At 34.9% G+C, this 23,677-nt stretch overlaps 1 protein-coding gene across 3 annotated transcripts in view; it reads left to right on the top strand.

Moving 5' to 3' along the window:
* AFG1L (AFG1 like ATPase) overlaps positions 1 to 23,677 on the top strand; it is a 71,966-nt gene that overhangs the window by 3,881 nt on the left and 44,408 nt on the right. For 2 of the 3 annotated variants that reach the window (XM_062572674.1, XM_062572673.1), the window contains exons 2-6: positions 2,682 to 2,905; positions 12,074 to 12,125; positions 12,766 to 12,867; positions 15,267 to 15,397; positions 21,788 to 21,887. In XM_062572674.1, the coding sequence (XP_062428658.1) occupies positions 2,682 to 2,905; positions 12,074 to 12,125; positions 12,766 to 12,867; positions 15,267 to 15,397; positions 21,788 to 21,887 (609 nt within the window). The remainder of the gene's footprint in view (positions 1 to 2,681; positions 2,906 to 12,073; positions 12,126 to 12,765; positions 12,868 to 15,266; positions 15,398 to 21,787; positions 21,888 to 23,677) is intronic. The other variant, XM_062572676.1, reaches the window with a different exon arrangement.

Below are 23,677 nucleotides of genomic sequence, written 5' to 3'. Positions count from 1 at the left end.
TAGGCAGTAGGATCTTGAGGCCTTGTAGATATCACGGCATACTGGGGCACTGGTTTCCCTCAAACTGGAGCTCTCAGAATGAGACAAGCTCTGTATGTTGCGAAGGCATGGATGGTTTTGAGGTACAGATCGCAGGACTCAGGTTCACTTTATATAGGAATGGAATGGTTGAAAAATAAGCTCAAGAAACTTTCAAAGATCATCTATTTCGCTCTCCGATTCAGAGGCATGTTGGATGTCATTAACCTGCTCCTGATGGATGTTTGTGAAACTTACTCTTAAAATCCACTTTCCAGCAGTGAAGGTTTTGCAACTTCTAGAATAATAATTATTTAATTTTTAAATAGATTTACAGTTTATTTCATTTTTCCTTTTCTCAATGCCCTTTTATGTATCTGGAGATAGCTATTGTGCTTTTCTTTAGTATTCACTTCTCTGAATGTTTTGCTCAATTTTTGCAATCACAGACTTTGTGATCTTTCTAGCTTGGGATGAGCTATTCTAATTCATAGCAGTAACTCAATTCCCTCAGGGCAGAATTTGATATAATTATTGCCTGCAATAATTATTTAGAGAAACTAAAGTTTTACTAGCAATAAATGAACATAATTTCATTTTATTGTTCAATATTATTATTCTTATCTGAACTCATTTTGTACTTTTTTTTTAAATAAAAATTTTAAATTCTTGCCTTTTAGAGCTGTCTTACAGCTTTTCAGTGGGTTGTGACCCATGGTTTAACAAATACTACTTTAAATTGTCTTCTGATCTCTCCCATCTATTCTATACCTTCCATGAAATATAGTGAGAAAACTGAACAGTGTGCTCCAGAGGAGACCTTACTCCCCTTGCTTATTGAGTATAACAACAGAGTTACTCCAGATTTGTTGATATTGCCTCAATCTTAATGTGTTTGGCTCTCCCCCCTCCCCCAGTAGCATTATGATGATGTCTTACTGTCAGTTTGTGCCCCATTATAGCTCCTTGATCCTTTTCTGCAGAGATGCTCTTTAGTTGGTTATTCCTCAGCTCTTAAGTTCAGTTATGTATTCCCCTCTAAGCATGGTACTTTGTTTGTCCTTGTTGAATTGCATCCTGTTTGTATTAAAGTGTTCATCTAATATGTCAGCATTGCCTCGCCTTCCCGAGCGCTTGCAACCCCCTCCTGACTTGGTGATACTTGTATGCCCAGTTCTTGTACTTTGTTCTGACCTATACAAGTCATGAATTGAAATTCATAATGTCACCAAGTTGAGATTCTGAGCCCTTTCTGAAATTCTGATCAGTGCATCTGTCCAGTTTAATGATAGTAATTCATTAAGTGTAGTCTTTCTAGCTGGCTGTACACCCAGTCAAAAACTGTTTCCTTTAGACCTTGTTTTCCTACTTTACGTATGAGAATGCTGTGTGACACAGTGACAAAAACATTGCTGCAATTAAGATGCTTCTGCTCTACCCGTCAAGTGTGTTTCCTTGATCTTATACTATTTCTGAGGAATTAGTCTTGCTTCTTAATTATCATGTTATTATCTTGTTAAGTGCTTTCTTAAAAAAAAAAATCTACTTGTACTTATTCCAGTGTTTCTGTATGGTTTGAAGTTCTGCTGACCTATGAAGTTTTGCATTTCGCTTTCTCTCCTTTTTAAACATTAAAACTGTTTCATTTTTTTTCCTAGTGCTTTGGAACCTCACCTTGTCTTCTGTGGCCTGAAAGCAAGCTGTTAGAGGCCATTACATTACATAGGAGACTTGGCTAATGCATATAAGGCTGAATGTCATTAGAACTATGTTCAAATGAAGAAACTTTGTAGTCTCCAATATGTATTTTTCCTACTCAAATTCTTAATTCTTTTATCATTGGTACAAATTGTGTTAGTCATATGATTATGTATAATCTTTTAAATGGTGAGATAAGCAAGGATGATGTTTAGTATCTTTTCATTATATTCTGTTGTTAAATTTCTGTTCTTGTTGCTTTAGCAAACCTTGTAATCCTTCATGCTCTTTGCAAGGTGTATCTCATTTCGTGCGTGGCAATTCTGATTTTTTTTTTCTCTTGCTTGTGTTATTATTTTTTTTATATATATATATATAGTTTACTTCAGTAGTTTGAACTGGTTTCCAACAGGAGAATTGCTGCTTAGGCATGGTCTCCACTGTTCTAGGTAGAAGGTAGAGCAGCAGAATTGACCGTGACATTGCAGGGTTTCGCAGCTATTGTTTTGCTTGCTGTGGTTTTTGGCTCCTTAAACTTCCTTACAAAACTCTCCTGTTTTGGCCTTCTGTTCACTAGCTTTTAAATCCTCTTTGCCTAAATCAGTCTTCCTCTCTCAGAAGGATTAATCTATTCAGAAAAATGCACTTTACTGGAATTGTAAATGGTTTTGCTCAAATTTGCAACAAATACAAGAAAACCTTCCCTTGGAACAGGACTTCCAAATCTTTAACAAACTGTCTGGCTGGGCTTGTGTGTGTGTTTGTTCATGAACAAATGTTGAAATATGCTAATAAAGGTGCCTTATAAGAAGAAGTTTATTTAATGAAAAAACAGGAGTAACATACTATAATGGTTGTATAGGTAAGTAATGTATATCTGTCTTGGTGTAAATTGTTAAAATGTTTATGAATGTAAGGATGCTTTTCAAAGCTTCTTCATTAATACTCTGCTTCTCATTTTACAGCATGCACGGGTCAGGGAGATGAGAAGACAGCCCGTGGTACTCTTACAGATGCTAACTCTAGAGCCTTGTTGGTTTGCAGTGGACCTTTAGAACATTACAATTTTTTGATTGAACAGGAAGAGCTGAAGAATGATGAGCAACAAAGAAGAGTTGTGCAGCACCTACAGAAGTTGCATGAGAGCCTTAAAGGCTATGGAATAAGTTCGAAAAACCTTCTTTCAAAGGTGAGGTTTGTGATGATGCAAATTTATTTTTAAATTTATCCTTTCTTATAAGAACGTACTTAAAAATCTGTCAGTTTCTGTTACTAACTTGGGCCTTAGTTCTGTTTGTGGACAAGTCATTGTTCTCATTTGGAGTTCTGTTCTTTGGTTTGTAAAATGCCATGGCACTCTTGTAGCAACCAGCTTAAAGAATGGCTCTGATTACGTCTGCTTTTTGCCATTTTAAAATGCCTTTTTATCATTTGGATATAGGAGAGGAGGGCCTAGACTAGATTTTTAACTCTCAAGAGTTTGTATAATTTTTGTGTGGTTGGGTTACACGTGCTGAACGTAAGTGTTTTATGTTCTAGCAGACCTTTCCATGAATATAAATGAAAATAGTATGCAGAGTTTAAATAATCTAAGCTAAATAATTTAAGCTTTACAAAACATTATAATATAGATCAGACATGACTTGTTTAAAAATGTCCATTCTTTCCAGTGTTCAAAGTCCCAGCAGAGGTGAGGAGAAAAGACTGTGGTGTGCATTCCATTTGCTTACTTTTGGACATCAAAGCCCCTTTTCACAGTATTAAAACTTTAGGCAAACCCCTGTTGCATAGTGCCTTAGTGCAACTCAGTAACATTTCCCTGAAGCTATTAAAGCAGTGTTTCCCAGAGCCACTGTGACAGTATTTTTTGTTTATTGTTCTCGTGCTGTTATTCTCAGATTGTTGCACTTATGGCCTTGCACCTGCAAACCCTGATAGTGTTGTTATGGCAGGTTCTCATGGGAAGCTACTGGAATTGGCATGAGAATTGCCCCTCTTTTCCTTGATTTCCTTGCCTTATGTTTTGTAGGTTTTAGTTTGTAGCAGAGAAAGCCAAAGATAGAGCTCGCCAAAGTGGGTGCTAGTTATTTAGATACTCAGTAAATGTTAGCCAATAGTATGTGTGTGCAGAAGCTTAAGGACCAACAAACGTGCAGCATTTGCACCTGGTTAGCCTAATCAGCACAAATAGTGTCCTAAGTGGGAACACCGAGTACCAAGTCTGAGCAGGTTCTGATGAAAAGTATTTAGTGCTAAGAAAAGTATGGCAAAAATAATGCTCATCATCATCCTCTTGACCATTACTCTGCCGTGATGGAGAGACAACACCTTGCCCCAAGGAGGATATTTAGTTGGGACCTGTCACTGATCTTCCCAGCCACCCACCGGGAATTTTCCTTTTCTCTCTTTCTCTTGCCTCACTTATTTTTTTTATTTTTCCTTCAAAGTAACTTTCACCATTGCAGTCAATGTATGCCATCAACTGCAGACCCTGCTAATGAAACTCTGTGCATGTCAACCTCTCTCAACACTCTCTGTGCAGCACACCTCATCTCATGGGCGTAAGTCTAAATATCTAACTGATTGGATTTGTTACTTGACCATATATTCTGCATTATAACTCCAAATTTTCCTATTACATGGCACAGCTACTACGTTATTGTCCGCATGGCACATCCAAGTGCTATTGCATGAGATCAGAGGTGCCAAATCCTGTAGGCCTCAAGTGCATCTAAAAGATATGGTGTCCTCTGTCCTTTAGGCTCCAAGTGACATGTTACCACCCCAAGACTCTTGTGATGTATATTAGCTTTAAGGGATAGAAAAAGTAAAGTTTGCTATGAGAGTGAGTATTACACTTGTAAATGGCCACTCATATGCTTGCTTCAAACAGGGAAGGGTGGCAGGGTGTGGAGCATTGAGACCTGTTTGCATATCAGACTGCCTCTTACATTCCTTGAATGCTTTAGACTAAGATTTGTAGCTGGAGATCCTGTATTTGCTAATCATAGCCCTCACTGGAAATACCATGAATCTTTTCCTACTCCTTGATGAAAGGAAGTAGAGACGAGACCTAGGAAGGAGATATGAGGAGAGAAGAAACCTGAATGGGAAATATTTTTCTGGGAGCAGAAGGCAAATACTCTGTAAGGAAAAAAAACACAAGAGTGGTGAAGTACAGGAAGCAAAGTGCTAAGGCAAGATTCTGAAGGGCAATGAGTATGTCTTTGAAAGTTCTGTTTTGGAAGAAATTAACCCAGGTTTGAGCAGAGGGTTAGACCACACGATTTCCTGATGTCCCTTCCAGCCTAAATCATTCCCTGTTTCTAACTCTGGAACAGGAATTAGAGCCAGGCAATTGTGTGGAGAGTATTTTTGCCTTTTACCGCTGGTGGACAGCCCATCACATTACTTACCTTTTTACATTTTGGATTTCTATGGTTAAAAACTATTAAAAGCATAGAAGCAGTGTAAAAATGATAGTCGCAGTCTGAGAAATGTATATTGGTATTTTGAAGCATTTATTTCATTCATATTGTATGTGGATGTTTGCCTGAGTATCCATATTGTCCTGATGACTTTATAGGCTAATTCTTGAGTCTATACCGGACTCCTGACTAGATTTGGGCGAGCAGCAAATAAAGTTTAAAGAGGAAGAGATTCCCCCTTCTCCCCTCCCCCCCCCCCAAGAAAAAAAAGGTATTGCTTACCTGTGTTATCTTAACCAATATGGTGAAATGCCTCAAAGATACTGATTTCCCCTGAGTGTAAGGAAGTCAGGCTGAATTCATAAACCTCCCTTATTGTCCTTGATTAAGCAAACTACTTTCATAAGCATAATCTGACATGCCAGAAACTTGAATCTGGCGGATGTTTCATGTGGGATTTCTTTTTCTTCTCTCTCAGGTTTCTTTTCAGTTTGCATGTTGGGCTTGTAGTCTTTTAAACTGCTTATCTCAAAATTATCCACATAAACTATACATGAATTGTAAAGGAGGAAAGCACTCAAAAGGAAGCCAGTTATTTGACTTGCTCTTATGTTATCTTCTGGGCATACTGCCAAACTTTGATTTGCTTTCATTCTTTAGAAAAATATTGTGAACAAGGGTTTGGTCTTGCTGTGTAAGCCAAGGATTAGTTGGTTAGCATTCTCATGTCTACTGATAAACTATTTTGGGTGTTTGGACTTTCTGTTCTACAAAATCCCAATCAGAGAACAAACTTTTAGGACTGACTTGGATTGACTGGAGTTCCCTGAGTTATCATTGTTACAGCAGGTGTCTTGTAAGGCGTTTGCAGAGCAGTAGCTGTTAGGTGGGTTTGTTATTTACTGTTCCTTTAGTTGGGAAGCATGAACAGGGAAGAAAATCTCTATTGCACAGAACGAAAGTAATACTGATCTTATTTAGGAGATTATGATAGTATTTTGTTCCTGTATAACAATGCTAACTGCAGTAAAGCCATCCTGACTGACATTTTAAAACATCAAAAAATCAAATGCCATTGTTTCGAGGGATTAACATGGTGGTTGCTAGTTCCTTTAAAATACCCGCTCTTTCATTTAATGTATTCCTTCAGTTCCATACTTCAAGTTTGAATTAGCTTTAAAATATTGTCGCATGACTCTGATATCTGGAAAGTAATGCTGCCTTCACTTCATGAAAAGTGGCTGTAGAACTACTTGCTCTTGGGATAAGAGTTTTTGCAGTTTGAGCAACAACTTGTAGCTCTTGGTATTTATATAAAAATCTTAAGAAGATTAATGACCAGATTGAGCACTATGATGCACATGAGAGCTCCAGAAAAGGAGAAGAACAGTGAGTTTTGTGTGATTCTAATAAAGCCTACCAGCTTGTGTAATTAAATCGAATCGTGGTCCATCGTGAAGAAGAGCAAATAATAGCATTTCTGTTTCTCTTCTGCTATTGTTAGGGAAGTTATTCATCAACTCGAACAGAGCTCCTTTTGAAACATAGTGAAATCTTAAGCCAAATAAACTGGGGTTTAAATGTTAGTGAAGGCTGGGTTTTGCTACAGCAAAATTGTACTCAACACTCTTAATGAAGGTTTTCCCCAGAATAAGAGTCACAACTCTAAAGAGCAGTTGGTAAAATCATAGGCGTCCAGCACTGTATCAGTTGTAGATAGTGATGTAATGGCATGTTCCTCTGCCTGCATCCAGTGAATTTTTTATTGCGTGTTTGTCTATTGTGAATTTTTAGCCGAGGGTCTGTGATACTGTTGTAGACTTGGTTCAGTTTTGAAGAGCAGAATGAAAGCTTTTCCTATCAAAAAGTGATAAGCACTGTTTGCTGAAGTGAGTGTACATTTAACAGAATTTAGGCTTATGAGTGAAAATAGTTCACATAACTAGTATAAGGTATCTCCAAGAAGTACTAGCAAATAGGTGCAGCTATATCTTGTACTGGTGATTAGCTTGTTGATCCTCTCCTCCCATGAAGACTTGGTAATTTGTAATTTTCAAATGTATTAGGACATCAAGATAAACATTCTGCTGTAGATATTCCATTGTTTTATGATAAAAGTGTTGACATTGTATTTGATAATAAAATAATACATAATTATCTGTAGATCAATGTTTTGCTTTTTCAGGAGGTTTCTGGAAACTTGACTAACTTACTTATATTGTGAGATCTCCTGTGTTCAAAAGAATCTAGTGGCATTTTTTTTAGAAGTTTAAAAAAAAGTGTCATGCAGCATTTCAAGCATATACGCTTTTTTCTGTTTCTCTCATTGAAGAGAAGGTACTTGAGAAGTAGCAGTGAAAAAAAGGGGGGGGAGAGAGCAAGAGAGAGAGTGTGCATGCGCGCAGGGAAACTAGTTTTCAGCTGCTTCTTTAGTCTGATGCTTATAATTTTATTGTCTGTGATAGAAGAGGCTCCTGCATTTCTAAAATGACAGTTACTCCAGAATTAGAAACTTCTTTCAGTTATGAGCCATTGAAAAACTGTTTTGCTTTGTTTTTATTTTTGTCACTTTTTATCTGAACAGTTTTATTCAATAAAAATAAGGGAACAGTTATTAATATCATATGCAATGGAAGTATTTCAGCATTTATTTGAGAAACTTGCATTAGTTCACAGTCAAAACTTTTCTAAAGTAAGTAGTTTTGGAAAAAAAAATCCTTTATGATAATAAATATATATATATTTTATTATGATGCAGGTTTTTTTGTGGGGAGGGGGGATTAGCTTGGAATGAATTTGCTGGGGGGGAGAACAATTAGTGTTATTGCAAATCAAGAATTCTGTTTTCCAAAATTATTGCTCAAATTTGAACAATGTCTTTGATTTTCAACTTGTGAAAGGATGGCCTTCTATGTTGAGATATTTTGAGATCCTCTGAATTGAAGTTCAAGGTCATGAGAGTTTGCATAGATGTTTCAGGTCTCCAGCTTTTCAGAATAATAGCAATTGGGACATCTTAAGAGTTGTTGAGTTGCTGTACTAATGACTTAAAATAAACTCAATTATAAGTGAGGTCATGTTTTGAAGGGGTATGAACAATGCTAAATACTATTCAAGACCTTGAAAATGTCTTCAGCTAAACAGTAACCAAAAAGAGGTCTGGAAGAGTGAGAGAAAGAGCAGATTTGTTAGGTTTTTTTAACCTACTATCTAGAGACTTATCTTCAGTATTTTGCATATTTTAATTAACAAACTTAATATTGAAACGTATTTTCTCCTGGAAGTTTCTCAAATCAGTGTGTGAATTTCCCAGGAAGCAAATTGCTTGCTGTAAGCATCCAAGGCAGTAAGTGTGGAGGGAGGTGGGAAGATGTTGTGCATCATTAAAAATACTGAAGAAAGAATAAGTTGTTGTCAGAGTGAAGGAGATCTTTTGACCAATTTGATGTCTTAGAGGAGAGAGGATAGTGATTAAAGTGAAGTGTCTGACATAATAGAGTCAAAGCAAGGCTTGCATATTCTGAAACAGAAATGTGTGAAACATTTTGACAGTAGAACAGAATTTGGTAAATCAGGGGACACTGATGAGTGTTTTCCTTTTTGTGGAACCGTAAATATTTTCATACATGAAAAGCTTCTGAAAAATCTGTAAGGCAACAGATCTATAAAAGGAAAAGAAGCTCTTGCTGTAAGCAGATATTAATGATTATGAAACTCAATCGAGCACATAAGCTGTGCTTACTGGTTATTGCAGAGAATGTTACAGGACTTAAGAAACTTTGAGAACTGAAGGGATTTGACACATCTTTGGTGATGCTCTCACTTGGAAGGATTTGAGCATTCAAAACATATATTTAACGATTTCTAAATTATTCTCTTCAGACTCAAATTTTATTGCATCCCTTAATATCTTTGATTTCATACATTTTAAACAAAATCTGTCTTGTCCTTAAATCTTGTCATTGTAGCAAAAGCAAAATTGTTGTCGAGCAATTGAACACTGAGGTCCCAAGTACATCTTTGGATAGTACAGAAGTACCAAGACCAGACTTCCACTTTCACTCCCACTGATTTTTCCCAGAAAGTAGAACAGATTGGCCTGACTGCTTGCTCTGGTCTAAAGTGAGCCAAAAGCACTGACTGAATGTTATCAGAAATCTGAGTCAAAGTCACCATTTTCCTCATGCAGCTTTCAAGTTTCAGAAGATGTGTGAGGATCATTACCAAAAAAAAAAAAAAAAAAAAAAAATTTTTGTCCACTTTATGGTCATGCAGAATAGCCAGAAACTGTGATCCAGTTCTAAACTTCATTTGCTTCTTGTGTATTCTGTTATTTATTTCCTATCTCCTCTAATTTTAGCCATATAGAAGTTAAATCCCATTCAGCTTAAAATGGGATGAATCTTCACCTGTAGGTGTGGAAGGTGTGGACTTTCTGCTTTGGCTGCAGAAGGAGCCTAGTTAATTGAGTTAGACAAAATGCCAAACTTTCAGATAAATAGTGTTGGGGAATATGAATTTTGCCCAAATTTTATTCCATCTCTTCCATCTTTTATTCATCACAAGATTTTTGGGAGGACTGATGTATGATTTTGTATGTCTCGGTTTCAATACTAAAAATCTACAATTCAGGTTTACTTTTATTTTATGAAAGATATAAAACCAAAAATGCTTCTATGAATTCTTTATTTTCTACAGTATCTAATATGATTGAGGAAGCAGATACACTTCTGCCAGAAGTGATACTGTTGCCACTTTTAAGGTATAAAAGGCAATATAATTTTGCTTGGATGTAAAATATTTCCTGTAATTTAACAGCAGAAAAATCCTTACCCTCATCGAGCAATTAAATTTGCTTTTACAGAAGATCAGTTAGAAAAAATCTGTTCAGATTATTTTTCCCAGTATCCTTTTTTTTTTTTAAGCGACTAGATATCATTTTGCAATTGCTGTCTTCACAGAAACCCAATTCAAAAATTTTTTTTTTCAATCAGCCAAAGTTGATTTACTTTTATGGATCCCAAAACATTATATTTGTTTCCTTTAACCAAAAAAAACCTGTCGTCTTTAACATGTTTTCTAGAAATGGTAAGTATTGGAGTGAGAATAAAATTTGCCTGAAAGAATGAACTTGTTAAAATTGGAACATCTGTATAAAAATGTAGGCAGGCTTACTGCATGTTCTGATTATATAATGTTTATGAAGACAGATAAAGCAATACTTTAAACACTGATTTGTTTTTCTGTGTCATTTGTTGTGAAACTGCTTATTTCACTATTTGTTGTGATTTCATCATTTTAATATCTTTTTATGTAATAAATTTGTGTAGTAGGCTTTCCCCTTCGAAGAATGACTATATGGTTTTTAATCTCTAGTTACAGATAGCTAAGAATTTCTTTATTTTTATCTGATACAGATTTTTTCCATTTCTTCTTTCTTAGCTGTGTAACCTTAACATTTAGTAATTGTAACGAGTGCAAGCTCTTAAAAAGGCACACAAAAATGTTCATCAATTAAATTGGCTTGCTGTGCTTTTAAAGCACTAGCAAATAGTTGCAGCCATCTCTGTCAATGGAGCTGTTTCAGAACATCTGAAGCCCTGTTCGGCCACCAATTGATGATATACATTTTTGAGTATCCTATTAATATATCTCTAAATTAAATCTATGAGTGGTCTTATATGAGAGCTATGATTGCATATTTCTCTATAAACTGCTACTGTAAAGGCACGTAGACCTGAGACATTCGTCTTTCTACTTTTGGTCATATATTTTCTTTCATATTGTAGTTATTGTTTTGCTACTAACTTCCCCATTTCTTTAAATATAGTGCTGTATTTTGAAAAGTGCTCTAGATTCAAGTTTAGCAATTACCCAGCTCCAAATGAGACCAGAGGGTTGTAACTTTAATTTTCCTGGTTTTGCTCTGCTCACAGCAGCACTTTAACTGAATACTCTTGTGCAGTGTTTTTGTAGATGTTGGTTCAGCTGCATGAATTGATAAGAATTTTGTTAAGATTTCTAGCTTTTAAAGAAATGTTTCTTTTTAGAATTTTACATGGAAGTGGCTGTGCAGTAAAGGGGGAGTGGGATTCAGGTTGATAATCTTGATGTTAGTGCAAATGTTTCCGTAAACGTATCTGTTTATTGAGTAAAATAGAGAAAATAAACCGTCAGGTATTACAATGTTCGTACTGAGTAAGATTGAGATTAAAAATTCTGAAGCTGTATTTGTTCAAGATAAATGTAGCTTCCTGGAAAAAAATGTGATTAATAAAACACATATCTGAAATTAACCCTTTTTGTATATAAAAATGTCATTTTAACTGTGACTGCATTGATTTTGATCATGTTTAAACCATAGATAATTCTGCATTTAAAATTCAAAGTGGAGAAGAAAGAGACTCGGAATACGACCAGATTTGCCAAATTTATTACCTGAATTCTTATGGCTAATATCGTAAGCCATGTATCTCGTGTCTTAAGCTGCTTTAATAGGTATATAAAGCATATATTTGCAAGTAATGTGATACTGCTTAGTTTTACATCTTTTTTTTTTTTCCTAGGGCTGTTTGCTCAAATGACTTAGCGAGGAAGAGGGTTTGTTCTTGTGATGATGGATTGGGAAACATTTAGTAATTTTGTATGTGTCCTGGTGAAAAAGCATGGAGACTAAGACTGGAGGTGGTCGTGTTTTCACACTGACCTAAACCAAACTGCATATGCCTTTGGCCTCTTTATAATTTTCACACAAATATAGCGTTATTTTTGCTTACTAGTCCTGAGCTACTAACACATTCAAGGTTATATTTTGCTAGCTAGTCCTCCCTAGGTAGGTAAATGTAGCTACTTTCATTCTTTACCGCAGCTATGTGCTTGCTTTTATTATACTTGGTATTCGTATTTATTCTTGTTCTCTTGATTTGCAGCTCTTTGCAAAACACAAGCCTCCAAAAGGTCTTTATGTCTATGGAGATGTTGGTAAGTGTCAACTGTGTAAATTCCAGTGGAATTTTAGGTAAATGTGTGCTTATTCAAATTAAGCCATCTAAAAGCTTTGTGTTTATATAGTATTACTGCATAGTTTAGTGAATTTTCCAGAGTATTTTTCTTCCAGAATATGACATGTTATTTAATGCAGTTGCAGTTAGAAGTCTGGAAACTGTTGGACTGGACTATATTAGTATATGTATATTTTTTTCCAACATGTTACCAACTCACCAATATTTAAGAATACAGTTTAAAGATTTGGGAAGTAACAGGGTGGGAGAGAATTTATATATTCTAATTGCAACAATGCAGAATCCAAACATCCTCACTTTTGAAAAGGAAACACTAAGGTGATTTTCTAGAAGGAGAGGGAGCCATTTGTGCAGCCTTTAGGCCCACTCTGTATAGATCAAAATTTTGAAACAATAAAATAAAAATGTGATTGTTATGGGTTTTCAGACATAAAATATAATGTTTCTTTCCAAACAGTCTGGTCTTGTACTTATTCTGTGGGAGAATATAGTTTCATTAGTTCAAAGCTAATGAACAATCATATTGTAATCAATACATACTGTTTTTAAATTAACTACATGTTGGGTGTGTGTTTTTGTTTTTTTTTTTGTATTTGAAGGCACAGGAAAGACAATGGTGATGGACATATTCTATTCTCACTTAGAAGTAGAAAGGAAAAAGAGAGTCCATTTTCATGGCTTCATGCTAGATGTACACCAGAGTAAGTGCAGACACTGATATTTGCAAGAATTATATGAAATATAGTATCTATGAAGAAAGCCTGTCTCATTCTTCTATGCATTTTACTCCCTGTAACTTTAAGTATTTAAACAAAAACAAAAACAAACAAAAAAAAAGAGAGAGAAAGAAAGAGATAAAGAACTTCAGCATTGTCTGTCATTCTGGAATAGGTGTTAACTGGATATTATTTCTGAAAAATCTCTTCTCAAACTCTGTATACCTGATTGTATAAAGAACTGGATATATGTTTAGGATCAATTCCTTAACTAAACATTCTCCAGTTACCCATTAGCTTACGCTCAATCTGAAGAAGGCAGTTCTTAAAACTGAATGATAAAATAAATGTGGAAATCAACATAATACTGTCACAGAAAAGAACAAATAAGTGTGTGAATGCTACATCATAATTTTCTGTGTGTGTATTGAAGTTCAAAGACAACTAAATCAGTGCTTTGGTCTAATTTTACTGATTTGTATGTGACGTATCAAGTAGTTATGTTTTTTCAGGCATTATCACCTTTCTCCATATTTCTTTTCATTCCAGTCTGGAAGGAGTTCTTGTTTTGTTTTTTGTGGAAAAAAAATCAAGTATTGTTACTTCATATATTTTGGATTTTAGTAGTAATTAGTGTTCCTCACTTTGTTGCTGAGGGGTAGATTGTGATCTGTACCTATGAAAAGAAAAAAAATCATATGAGAAAAGAGAAGATGCATAAGGGGAATAGAAAAAATAATTAAAGCACAGATAACCCTTAAGTTGGCTACTCTGCAGTTTGAAGAATTGTGTGTTAATGGAAAAGCTTCAGCTTGACTTCTTCACATACAATATTAGATACACTTTTTGATCGGAAGAGTCAACTGATACTGGCAAACTTAGTTTGCATGAAACTAGGTAGAATGGACACTAGATAAAGGCAAAAAAAACAGAAGGAAGGAATTAAAAAATACAGAAGAACTAACATCCAAAATTCAGAAAAGTACATCTTCTGTCTCAATTGTTGCTCATTTAAAAGAAAAAAAACACGTAACCCATTGATAATAGGAAAACAGTTATGAAGATTGCAGAGGAAAATATTGGGGTCTTTAGCAGAAAATAAAATGCTGAGAGAAGTAAAAGATGGTGGAAAACTCTTGGGCAAGATGGAAATAAAAACTGATGACTGCATCTTGGGAGTTCCTATAAAAATTGTATAAGTGCCCCATATAAGAGATTCGGGAATAATTGCTCTTTCTCTGAGGCAATGGTATGGCCAAATCTGTAAAAACAAATTGATTACCTAATCGCCAGAAGAATCTTAGCCAAACTGCTTGAGAGTTGCATGTCCAACAACAAAGGTTGAATTCAATCTGTGCAGTTTGAATAAGCAGCAGCTAATTAACATATAAAAGCCAAAGAGAACTCCTCCGTGGTGGCAAATTTAAAAAATAGTAATTTTGAGAAAAATTATAGAGAAATATAAAGGAAAATTTGATCATAAGTACCAGAAAACTTTCTGACAGGGTGACCTTATATGGAACAGCAAGGCGCTTTACATTGCCTGAGATACTGTTTTAAATGTTTTTAAAAGTTGTATCTATCTCTAAATTCTGTAATCGTAAAATGCATTGGAACTGCTGAGTAATGCTTTAATTCACAAGTATTGTAACAGCTACATTTTTTTTCTTGAGAAGCTTTTATTGGAGTAAACAATTCCCCCACTACTTCTGTCCTCTTTTCTTTGTTGTGTCACTGTTAAGATTTTTTTGTCATTTGTGTTCTGTTTCCGTTTTATCTCAGCAAAGCCAGCCTCTTACTGCAGGACCTCTGTTTACTCTGTCATAGATTGTGCTCTATCTGCCTAAAAATGAGCATTTTGTAAAGTATGTATGTAATCTTTTTTATATCACTATCATCTTATTGTACATTTTAAAATATAAAGATGTTAATCTTGGTTCTTTTAGCTAAATATGCTTTCGGAGCATGCAATGGACAGAGCTGTGCCATTGATTTGTAAACACTCTAAGAGTTTCTTGATCCTCATAGAGGAGATTAAGACAAAGCACCAAATCTTTAACAGATACTGAAATGAAGGTAACGAATCGCAGAGCAAGATAAAACTGTAACATGTATCTTTTTTAAAAAAATAAAATGTTTAGCTTTCCAGTGTTCTATGTTTTTTTTAAAATTTTACATATTTCTAAACAAGAAAATACGAATTACAGAATCTATCAGCTTTTATTAATGATCAGGAAGTGACTAAAACCTTTGTTCTCTTGAAATTGTACTAAATTTGCCATTTTTATTGGATTGCATAACTTTTTATTTGCTACCTAAACGATTTTATTTTCCGTATTTTTTCCCAAAAGAAATAAATGTTTTTCTCTGTTTTATCAACTCAGGAATACATCGCCTCAAGCAGAGCTTGCCGAAAAGAAAACCAGGATTTATGGCCAAATCATATGACCCAATTGCGCCAGTAGCAGAGGAAATAAGTGAAGAAGCTTCTCTCTTATGTTTTGATGAATTTCAGGTAAGGAATCACAGATAACACTTTGGTGTCACGGAAACTTCATAAAATTGCTTATCGTCTTTAAATATGATATTTGTTACTACCAGTATAGCAGTTAAATTACTGGCCAGATGTTCAAAATAAATCATTTTGCAGATCTTTTTTCATAAATAAGATGCAAGTTGGTAATGTAAGATTATTTACAATCTCATAACTTATCAGTATAGTTACTGCTCACTGTAGAGGATAATGAGAGTTTGGTGAGCTGCTCACGAGTAGTTTGGGGCAGAAATTGTTGCCTTATGGTAAGTCTGAATAGTGCTCAGCACAATAGTGGCCTGATACTAGACTGGCGTGTCTGGTTGTTGCTGCAATTCATGTAACGTAACAGTTTGTCTTACTGTGATTAAGGAGATAGAAATAACTTGCCAAATTCAACCTACATGCTTCCCAGAGCTGTTGGAGTCTTTGGCACATGTCTGATTGTATCGGCATAACTTACATTTCAAGAAGCTTTTATTAAAATAAATATGAAATCTAAAAATAAATTGATTAAAATGCATTTTGCCCAAGCAGCTTAGTTGTTTCATTTGTTTTATACAGCTTATGAATTTTAAGGGCATGTCACAATTTAAGAATGTAACTGTTTTGTAAAAGTATTTTAGGAGAGAGGTTAGAGGTATTTGGCAGCTCTAATCAGCTGAGATTTGGGAGTTCAGAAAGGCACTGCAGAGCAGGGTAAGAACTGTTCTGTATTATTGTTCAAATCACCAACAACAGAAGAATCATATTAAGTGTAAATTGCCTGCAGTAGGCTTTTAGTAAATATGTTCCTGCAATGGATAGAGCAATTTATATCTCTTAACTATTATTTTAAAGGCCTATGCACCTGAGCAAATAAGCAGTTTATGATCAGTTTACATGAACAGGATTTTTGTAGCCCTAAAGAAGTAGGTATTTTTGTTTTGGGTTATTTCTGCATTCTGCAGCAAGGATCCGTATTTTCAAAATGTGTTAAGTCACTGCAATCTCCTTTTAATAAAAGAAATACATTTGAGATATATCCTGCAGTAGGCTAAAAGAACACTATCTTGATATACTGCTAGTTTAGAGATTGTTAGTTTACACTAATGACCAAAGATGAGTTGTAGACTATCAAATTATGCAACTGAATGAGTATATCAACAAGTATGAAGAAGGTTCTATATTATATTTTGTTTAGCATTTTGTCCCATATTAAACATTGATTTCTATTTAGTATGCTAGGGAATATAAAATAGTAGAACACTTTCTCTTTGAGAAATAGTTTAAGGGCAGTGTTTCTTTTTACCCTACTTCCTGTGAAAATCAATTTTGCAAAAGCAATGAGTTAATTGTGTTAGGTATCTTTCAGTTGTAAGTGTCAAACATATTTTGATAGAATACTTTTTGTAGAATGCTTTAACTTTCATGGAACTATTCGAAACATTATGTGTATTTGTTGCCTCCATCTCAACTAAAAGTCTTTAACTTACAGTTTGAGTTTTTTCTCTGCCTTAGACTTCAGTTAGGCATAGTGAAATTTGTAACAAAGTTTAAGTATACATTCTAACTGTAATTCTTAGGGACTTCTCTAAAAATATTGGATAATAATCTTAAAAACCTTTTAAATGTGTGAAGGTGTACACAGCGTTGGGCATACATGAGGGTGTATCTGCCTATCTCAATCGCTATATGTGATTTTTGTTGATACTGATCCAAGTAGGAGATAGGTAAATTCCTAATGGATATATCCTTCTTTTTTCTTGTAAAAGGCTTAGTAGTGTTTCAAAGTTGTTTCATTGGTAGACGAGATCATTATCTAGCTCTTTTGTCATATTTAATGCCAGTCTTCTCCTGTTACCTAAAAAAAAAACCCTGCTACTGCAGAGATTAAAAGTTGTTCTGTACAAGCATAGCATTAAAACTCTTCATCATCCAGTGGCTTACTGTGACTTCTCTATTGCTTGTCAGCTCTCTTTTCCTGTTTTCTACTTGAATGTACTTGCAGTAACCTTATGCATGGATTGAAGAGAGGATGGTTTGAGTTTTGATGCTGTATATATATTCATTTTCAGTTTTGAATATGGTGTTTTTTCTGATTTTGAATGTTGTTGTCTCATAATTTAGTATATACTTTACTGAACATGGATGTAGGACTTTTGAAACTGACTGTGTAAAATACAAATATAGAAAAGTTTACTTATGAAGAAACAAGAAGTTTTTTGGAGGGGGTAGGTGGGAAGGAAAGGAGTGTTAACTATCATAATATCAAATACTTACAGGGTAAGAAGGGGCATCTTTGCTAGCTGTAGTGTTATATATTAGCCTAAATACCTATTTTCCTGTATAATGCCATCTGCTTTCATATACTGGTGTTGCAGTGTTTCCAAACTGTCATCTTAGCGCTTTTGAGGAGAGATACTCTGATATTTCTTTTCCCCCAAAGTTGTTTGCCTACTCCCCCTGCTGACATGCTTGAGGTACATCAATCACTTTAATTATACATATATAAAAAAATCACCCCGCATTCTTGTTGGTTGGTCCCAGGTGGGAAAGTAATACAAGAAATACACTTTAAAATGTATTTCTCAGATTCTACATTCTTATTTGATTTTTTAAAAAATGTACTTGTTCTTAATGCATTAAATGTTCTAAATTCATTGATTTCCAAATAGCTGACTTTCTTGACTGCTTGTCTGTAGCTTGGAGTTCTATGTAAGCTTTGCCTACTGGTGATGAGTTGCAGTTTTCTAAAACTTAGCAAAAGGTACTGAATTTCGGATAAGAAACCTTCTGCTTAAATAGTCATGAAATAGTGCAGTGGCTGGAAGAGCAACTGAGACAGTGACGAAATTAATATTGATAATAAGGAGCCGTACCTAATTCTGGACTTTCTCAGTTGATTTCTGCAGTGGAGATAATGGCTAGAGTTCACTACAACCCAGGTCACTTATATTTAAAGAATTGCTAGATTAAAATGAAACTGGAAAGAGCTGGAGAGTCAAAACATGTACCACTCTGACTTGTACTTAAAACTACTGTCCACTTTGACAGCTGGAAAGTCAAGCTAGAGTTCCCACTTGCTTGGCAATAAATATGCTTGTGCACTGAGGAAATACTGGAGAAACTATTGAGACTTACTTGAAACACTTGAGTTTTCTTTCAAATACCTGTTGAAAGTGAGAGAATAAGTGGAATTTACTAATTTTCAGATCAGGCATGGAGACAAGTGATTCTGTACCAGTGCCAGCAAAAAGCAGTGTTAATGCTCATATTTGATGAAACCAAATGCAAAACTGTGAAAGACAGAAAGCATTACTGAGGTTGCAAATTCCTATGTAAAAGTGAGCTGAAACAAAATATAAGTACTTTGAAGTGAATCATGTTGTAAAGCTGTATCCCCAGAGACTGTCAGAGAGAGTTAATTATTTGACTAGTTGACTTAGAAAAAATATTTCAGTACTTGTGACAGTATTAAGCCTCTGAACTTTTCCATTCTGAAGCAGTTGGTGCATCAGTGCCTGCCTGAGCTGCTGACTCTAAGATTATAAAAGCATTGCTGCTTCTTACTAATTCTTACTGTATGTTTTACAAAAGGATTTTTGTTGTTTTACAACCACAGAAATCTTAGGCTATTCTAAAAATTTGTCCTCACTTGAAAAAAAAAAATCCCTTTAGAATTATACCATTTATAATTTTGATGTTTCAAAACTCGTAAGTTGGCCAATAAAATGAGACTAGTTATTGTCTAGTGATCAAATAACCGTACACAGGTAATTAGAAACTGTAATTTTGCAGTGTGACTGAAACCTATGTTTGTTAGTTTTGGTAATAAAAATAGAATTCCTACGTTTTGGTAAGTTGAATGATCATGCAGTGTTAGTATTTATATGCTATCAGAATCACTTGCACTTAAAGCAGACTACAGAGTTTTTACTAACCTGCAATGCTATTAAAAGCCTCTAATAAAAATTAGGCTCTTATTTTTGTGCTAATACTAATTACTGATAATACATGCTTATGTTTGTCATTCATTACATGGAACTGCACCAATCAGTGGAGGACTGAGTCTCAAGCACTTACACATGTAAATTAACTATTAGATTTTTTTTTTTAACTTAAGTGAGTCATAATGGAAAGCAGCACTAGGTCATAAAAATCTTTTCTCTTAAATGCTAATGACATTTCTCCATTCTCTCCATTAGCAGGCTCTCCTTGCTGGTAATTTGTAGCCTTTGCTTTTGTTCCTTGTTGTAATGAACACTAGATACAGGAAAAAAAAAAAAAAAAAGACGAAACATGAGAAATGAGAACGTTTTAGTTACTGTCTTTTACTTACTAGTGTTGTAGAATTCTCCTACCCTTCCAAAGCTGTACCAGATCAAAAGAGCATAAATTTGCATTCCTGTACTCAAAACGGCTGTTACTTTTTGACAGCACTTTCAAGAATTATTTTTTTGTGATACAATGGAAAAATTAGAATTCGTCATCAAATGACGGTTCTCACTAATAAGAAAATTTTATTCGTTGTTTTCTTTCACATGACTGTTAACATTCTCTCACTTGTTTTTTCTGAAGCTAGTATGCCTTATCGTATTTTTTTTAACACAAAAATGTTTGTAACAAAATAATTTATATCCTGGTTTTTAAAACTTGCCTTGCTCAATTTGCTTTGTGATGCAAGAAATTCAGTTGCCTCTAAAATGTGCATATATTGCAATTTTCTTTTATTTCTTGTTTTTTAAAGACAATTGGGAAAGTTCCTAAATTTTAATATTCAGGAGAAATAAATTATCAATAAATAGGTCATAAGCAGCTACGTTAGACATGTAGTACTTTAGTGAATCAGTACATGTGCTTTGGAAGATCAGTTTTTACTGATCAGAGGTATGCAAATCTGAGGAGTGTGTTGCAAAACAGTTTATTTTTGAAAAGGAAAAAAAAAATCCACATTAATGCTTTCCACAGAACAAAATAGAATAAATCTAAGGAAGAGGGGAGTTAGTATTTACTTAAGGTTCTTCATGGACGTTATAGCTTTCAAACTAGGTGTCAGAAATGTAACCTAAGTCTTTACTGTCCTAATATGTCCCCCAAAAGACTCAATACCACCAAAGAGTTTGCAGCCTAAGGCCTGGTGTAGGATTAAAATTTTTGATAAGGTCATTTAGAAGTTGGGAGGGGGTGGGAGGGGCTTGAAAAAAATTATACTGATTGAAGTCTTTCTATAGCTTAATCATCGTAAGATATGTATCTAAACTGGCAAAGGCATAGCAGTCCATCAGTCCGTTGCGTGCTGAATGCATATAACACTCTGCATGCCACGACTTTTTTTATTTCCTCCTTCAGAATTGGGGCCTGTAGTAAGTCAAAATGCAACAAGTGGCTATATAATAATCAAAGAGAGTGTGAGAGAGACAAAAGTAATGATAGGAAAGACGGCTTGCTTATTAGGAACACTGATCTCAGCTGGTGAACTCCTGTAAAATATAAATTACTGTTGTTACAATGTCTCTGTTCAGTCAGATTTACTGTGTTCTCTTTCTTTCATAATGTTTTTTGTTTTGCATTCTTTTTATTTCTTTGTATGGTAAAGCAAGTTAGTTTAGCTTAACTTAGATATTTCAAGAAATTTAACTTTATTGCTTATTGTTTAGTTTTTTCTTTTCTTTTTTTTAGTACCACTTGTCCCACCCATTTTTATTTTTTTGTTAGTGTTTTGTGCCTGAAGGTTAGAAGAGGCTGACTGTGCTGGAAGTGACTGCCGTGCCTTTTGATTATTCATGGACAGTAATAGAAGGCACTTAAAAAGAACAATGAAATTGCTTATTTTTGTGATGGGCCATCTGTTGAATTGTTTTTTGCAACAATCACACAATAGTATCTATGTCATATCATTCTATTTTCAACAGCAGCTGATTATGTATAGTTGGCTACTTATCTTTATTTTCTGAAGTCCTGTAACCATTTAAATTCACCTCTGCAAACCTTTGCCTCAAAGGTAATAGAAATGTAACACAGCTGGTGTGTATTTTCTTTCTGTGTCTTCTGTTTTTTCATGTTGTTTCTAATTAATTAGACCTCTTAAATGTTTAGGTCTTTTTCTGTCTCCCACCTGTAGTTTTATAATAGAAGTTAACATGGAATCATTTAGCAATTGGTAAAGAAATGGTGGAGTTTTGTAATAAAGAGCAGGCAAGTTTTAAAAGACTGTGGTACATTCACTGCTTATTAATTATCCCTTTTATTTTTTTCTCCCCAAGCAATAATTAGAATCTTTCTCTACGGCTTTCACTAACATGCATTCTTTTTTCTAGCTATAAAGCCGCTCGCAGATCTATTGCGGCAGAAGCTGAAAGCAAGATAAAACAAATGTGTTGTCTTTCATAGGTCACTGACATTGCTGATGCCATGATTCTGAAACAGCTTTTTGAAAATCTGTTCCAAAATGGGGTTGTCGTTGTGGCAACATCTAACAGGCCGCCAGAAGGTAAAAACAAACATGCTGCTAGTATTATCCAAGTACAATGAATCTCAGTATCTTACAAAACAGTCTTACAAAAAACATCTAGTATTTATTGATAATAAACTCCTGAGTTCTTAAGAATTTGAGATATTCCCACTTATACCTCCTGTTTTTATGCCCTATTTTTAAGGAAGAAAGGGTTTGCGCTGCGTCTTAATCGTCTCTCAAACCCAGAGATGTTTTCCCCCCTGTCATTCTGTGATTTCTGGTCTTCTGTACTCTGCCCAAACCAATGGGAAGGTATTGGAGACAGAGGAGTTAAAGAGCGGTGAAATACTGCCTCTGATCTGGGTGTATTCCAGAGTAGGCAAAGATCATATTCAGCAGAAGAGAGAGGAAAGGAGACAGAGTACATTCTTTCCCCTGGTTGTAGCTAGGAAACTTGCATACTTTATCACCAGTTCAAGGGAGAAACATACCCCTCATCAAGATGCTGTTCTCACAGCCTGGTTTGAGATCACTCATGGAGAACTATTTAGGTGGAGAGTTGTTTCCATTTCTAGCAATATTTTTAGATGGAGGATGAATAAATAGGTAGATCATTTTATAAAGCCTGCAAGTCTGTATGTGAGTTTAACCAAGCAATAGTATATTATTGTATTCTTTTGAAAGATGAGAAGAATGTTAGTAATATTGTAGTTAGCAGTTAGCATAATATATGAATTGTGTGCATCTTTTTGCAAACATTTGAAACCTATTTAGTCTGTAGTGCAGTAAAATGCTGAAGACTTGCAGTAAGTTAACTGGATAGAAGAGAATCGCTGAAGTTTTACAGTATACTTTCTTTTTAATCTTAAAGTCTTTCAACAGAATAAAATACTTAATTGTTATTACTGAAGGGTGAAAAAAAATTACCACAGGTCTATTTTTCTTGTTTAAGAGAACAAGTTGAAATCATTAACTACTCCAGCTGGATCTTCTACAGGTAAACCTGACACTGCTGCCTCACTCAGTTGGGCACCATCTTTGTGCTTGAAGCACTACTCTTTAAAGTTCAGGAGAGATTGTTATCATAATCTGGGGATTGTGTCCCACATCTTAATTTAAAGCATCATTTTGTGACCATTCTTTTTATTGTTGGTGTGTGTGTGTGTGTATGCGTGCGTGGACGCGTTTACTTCCCGTGGATACGAAGGGAAAAAGTGGTGTTTTCATTAGAGCAGTTGAAGCTACCTGATAATCATTACTGACATTCTTATCATATTAACTTTTTGCACCAGTGGAATATGAGGGGAAGTGCTGAGGTGCAGTGTTTGAGTCCTGGCTTTATTTTTCCACCAAAGCTACTGCATCTTTTTCCTCATCTTCACAACGTAGGGATATGGTACAAAAATCACGGCCTTATTATTATGTAGAAGAACTAAAGGAAGTAACTTTCTTATTGTACTGTTACGTGTTCACTAGTTTTTCCAAGTAAGTGTGCAATTAATCACCTTTTTTTTAAAAAAAAAAAAAAGTCATGATTTGTAGCGGTACAAATACTTGAAAATTCTGTGGCTTCCTACAACTTTGTTATTAATTATGGTTCAGAACCAGATTCACTAATGATTTTCCTGAACGTTTCTGCATGTGTATCCAAGTTCCTGCAAACCGTTTCGTGTGTACCACATTGGTGTCTCGAGCATGCTGTCCACCATTATTTGTCACTAGAGCAAAGGAAGCTTAACCTAGTTGTAGCCTTCCGTCACTGCAGTGAATATAGGTGTTAATAACCTGGTGTAGTCTTTGTTGGGAATTTTGATGGAGTTTTATAG

The sequence above is a fragment of the Rhea pennata genome, chromosome 3, assembly GCF_028389875.1.
Source record: "Rhea pennata isolate bPtePen1 chromosome 3, bPtePen1.pri, whole genome shotgun sequence".
In the NCBI taxonomy this organism is placed as follows: domain Eukaryota; kingdom Metazoa; phylum Chordata; class Aves; order Rheiformes; family Rheidae; genus Rhea; species Rhea pennata.
This window is presented reverse-complemented; position numbering and strand designations above follow the sequence as displayed.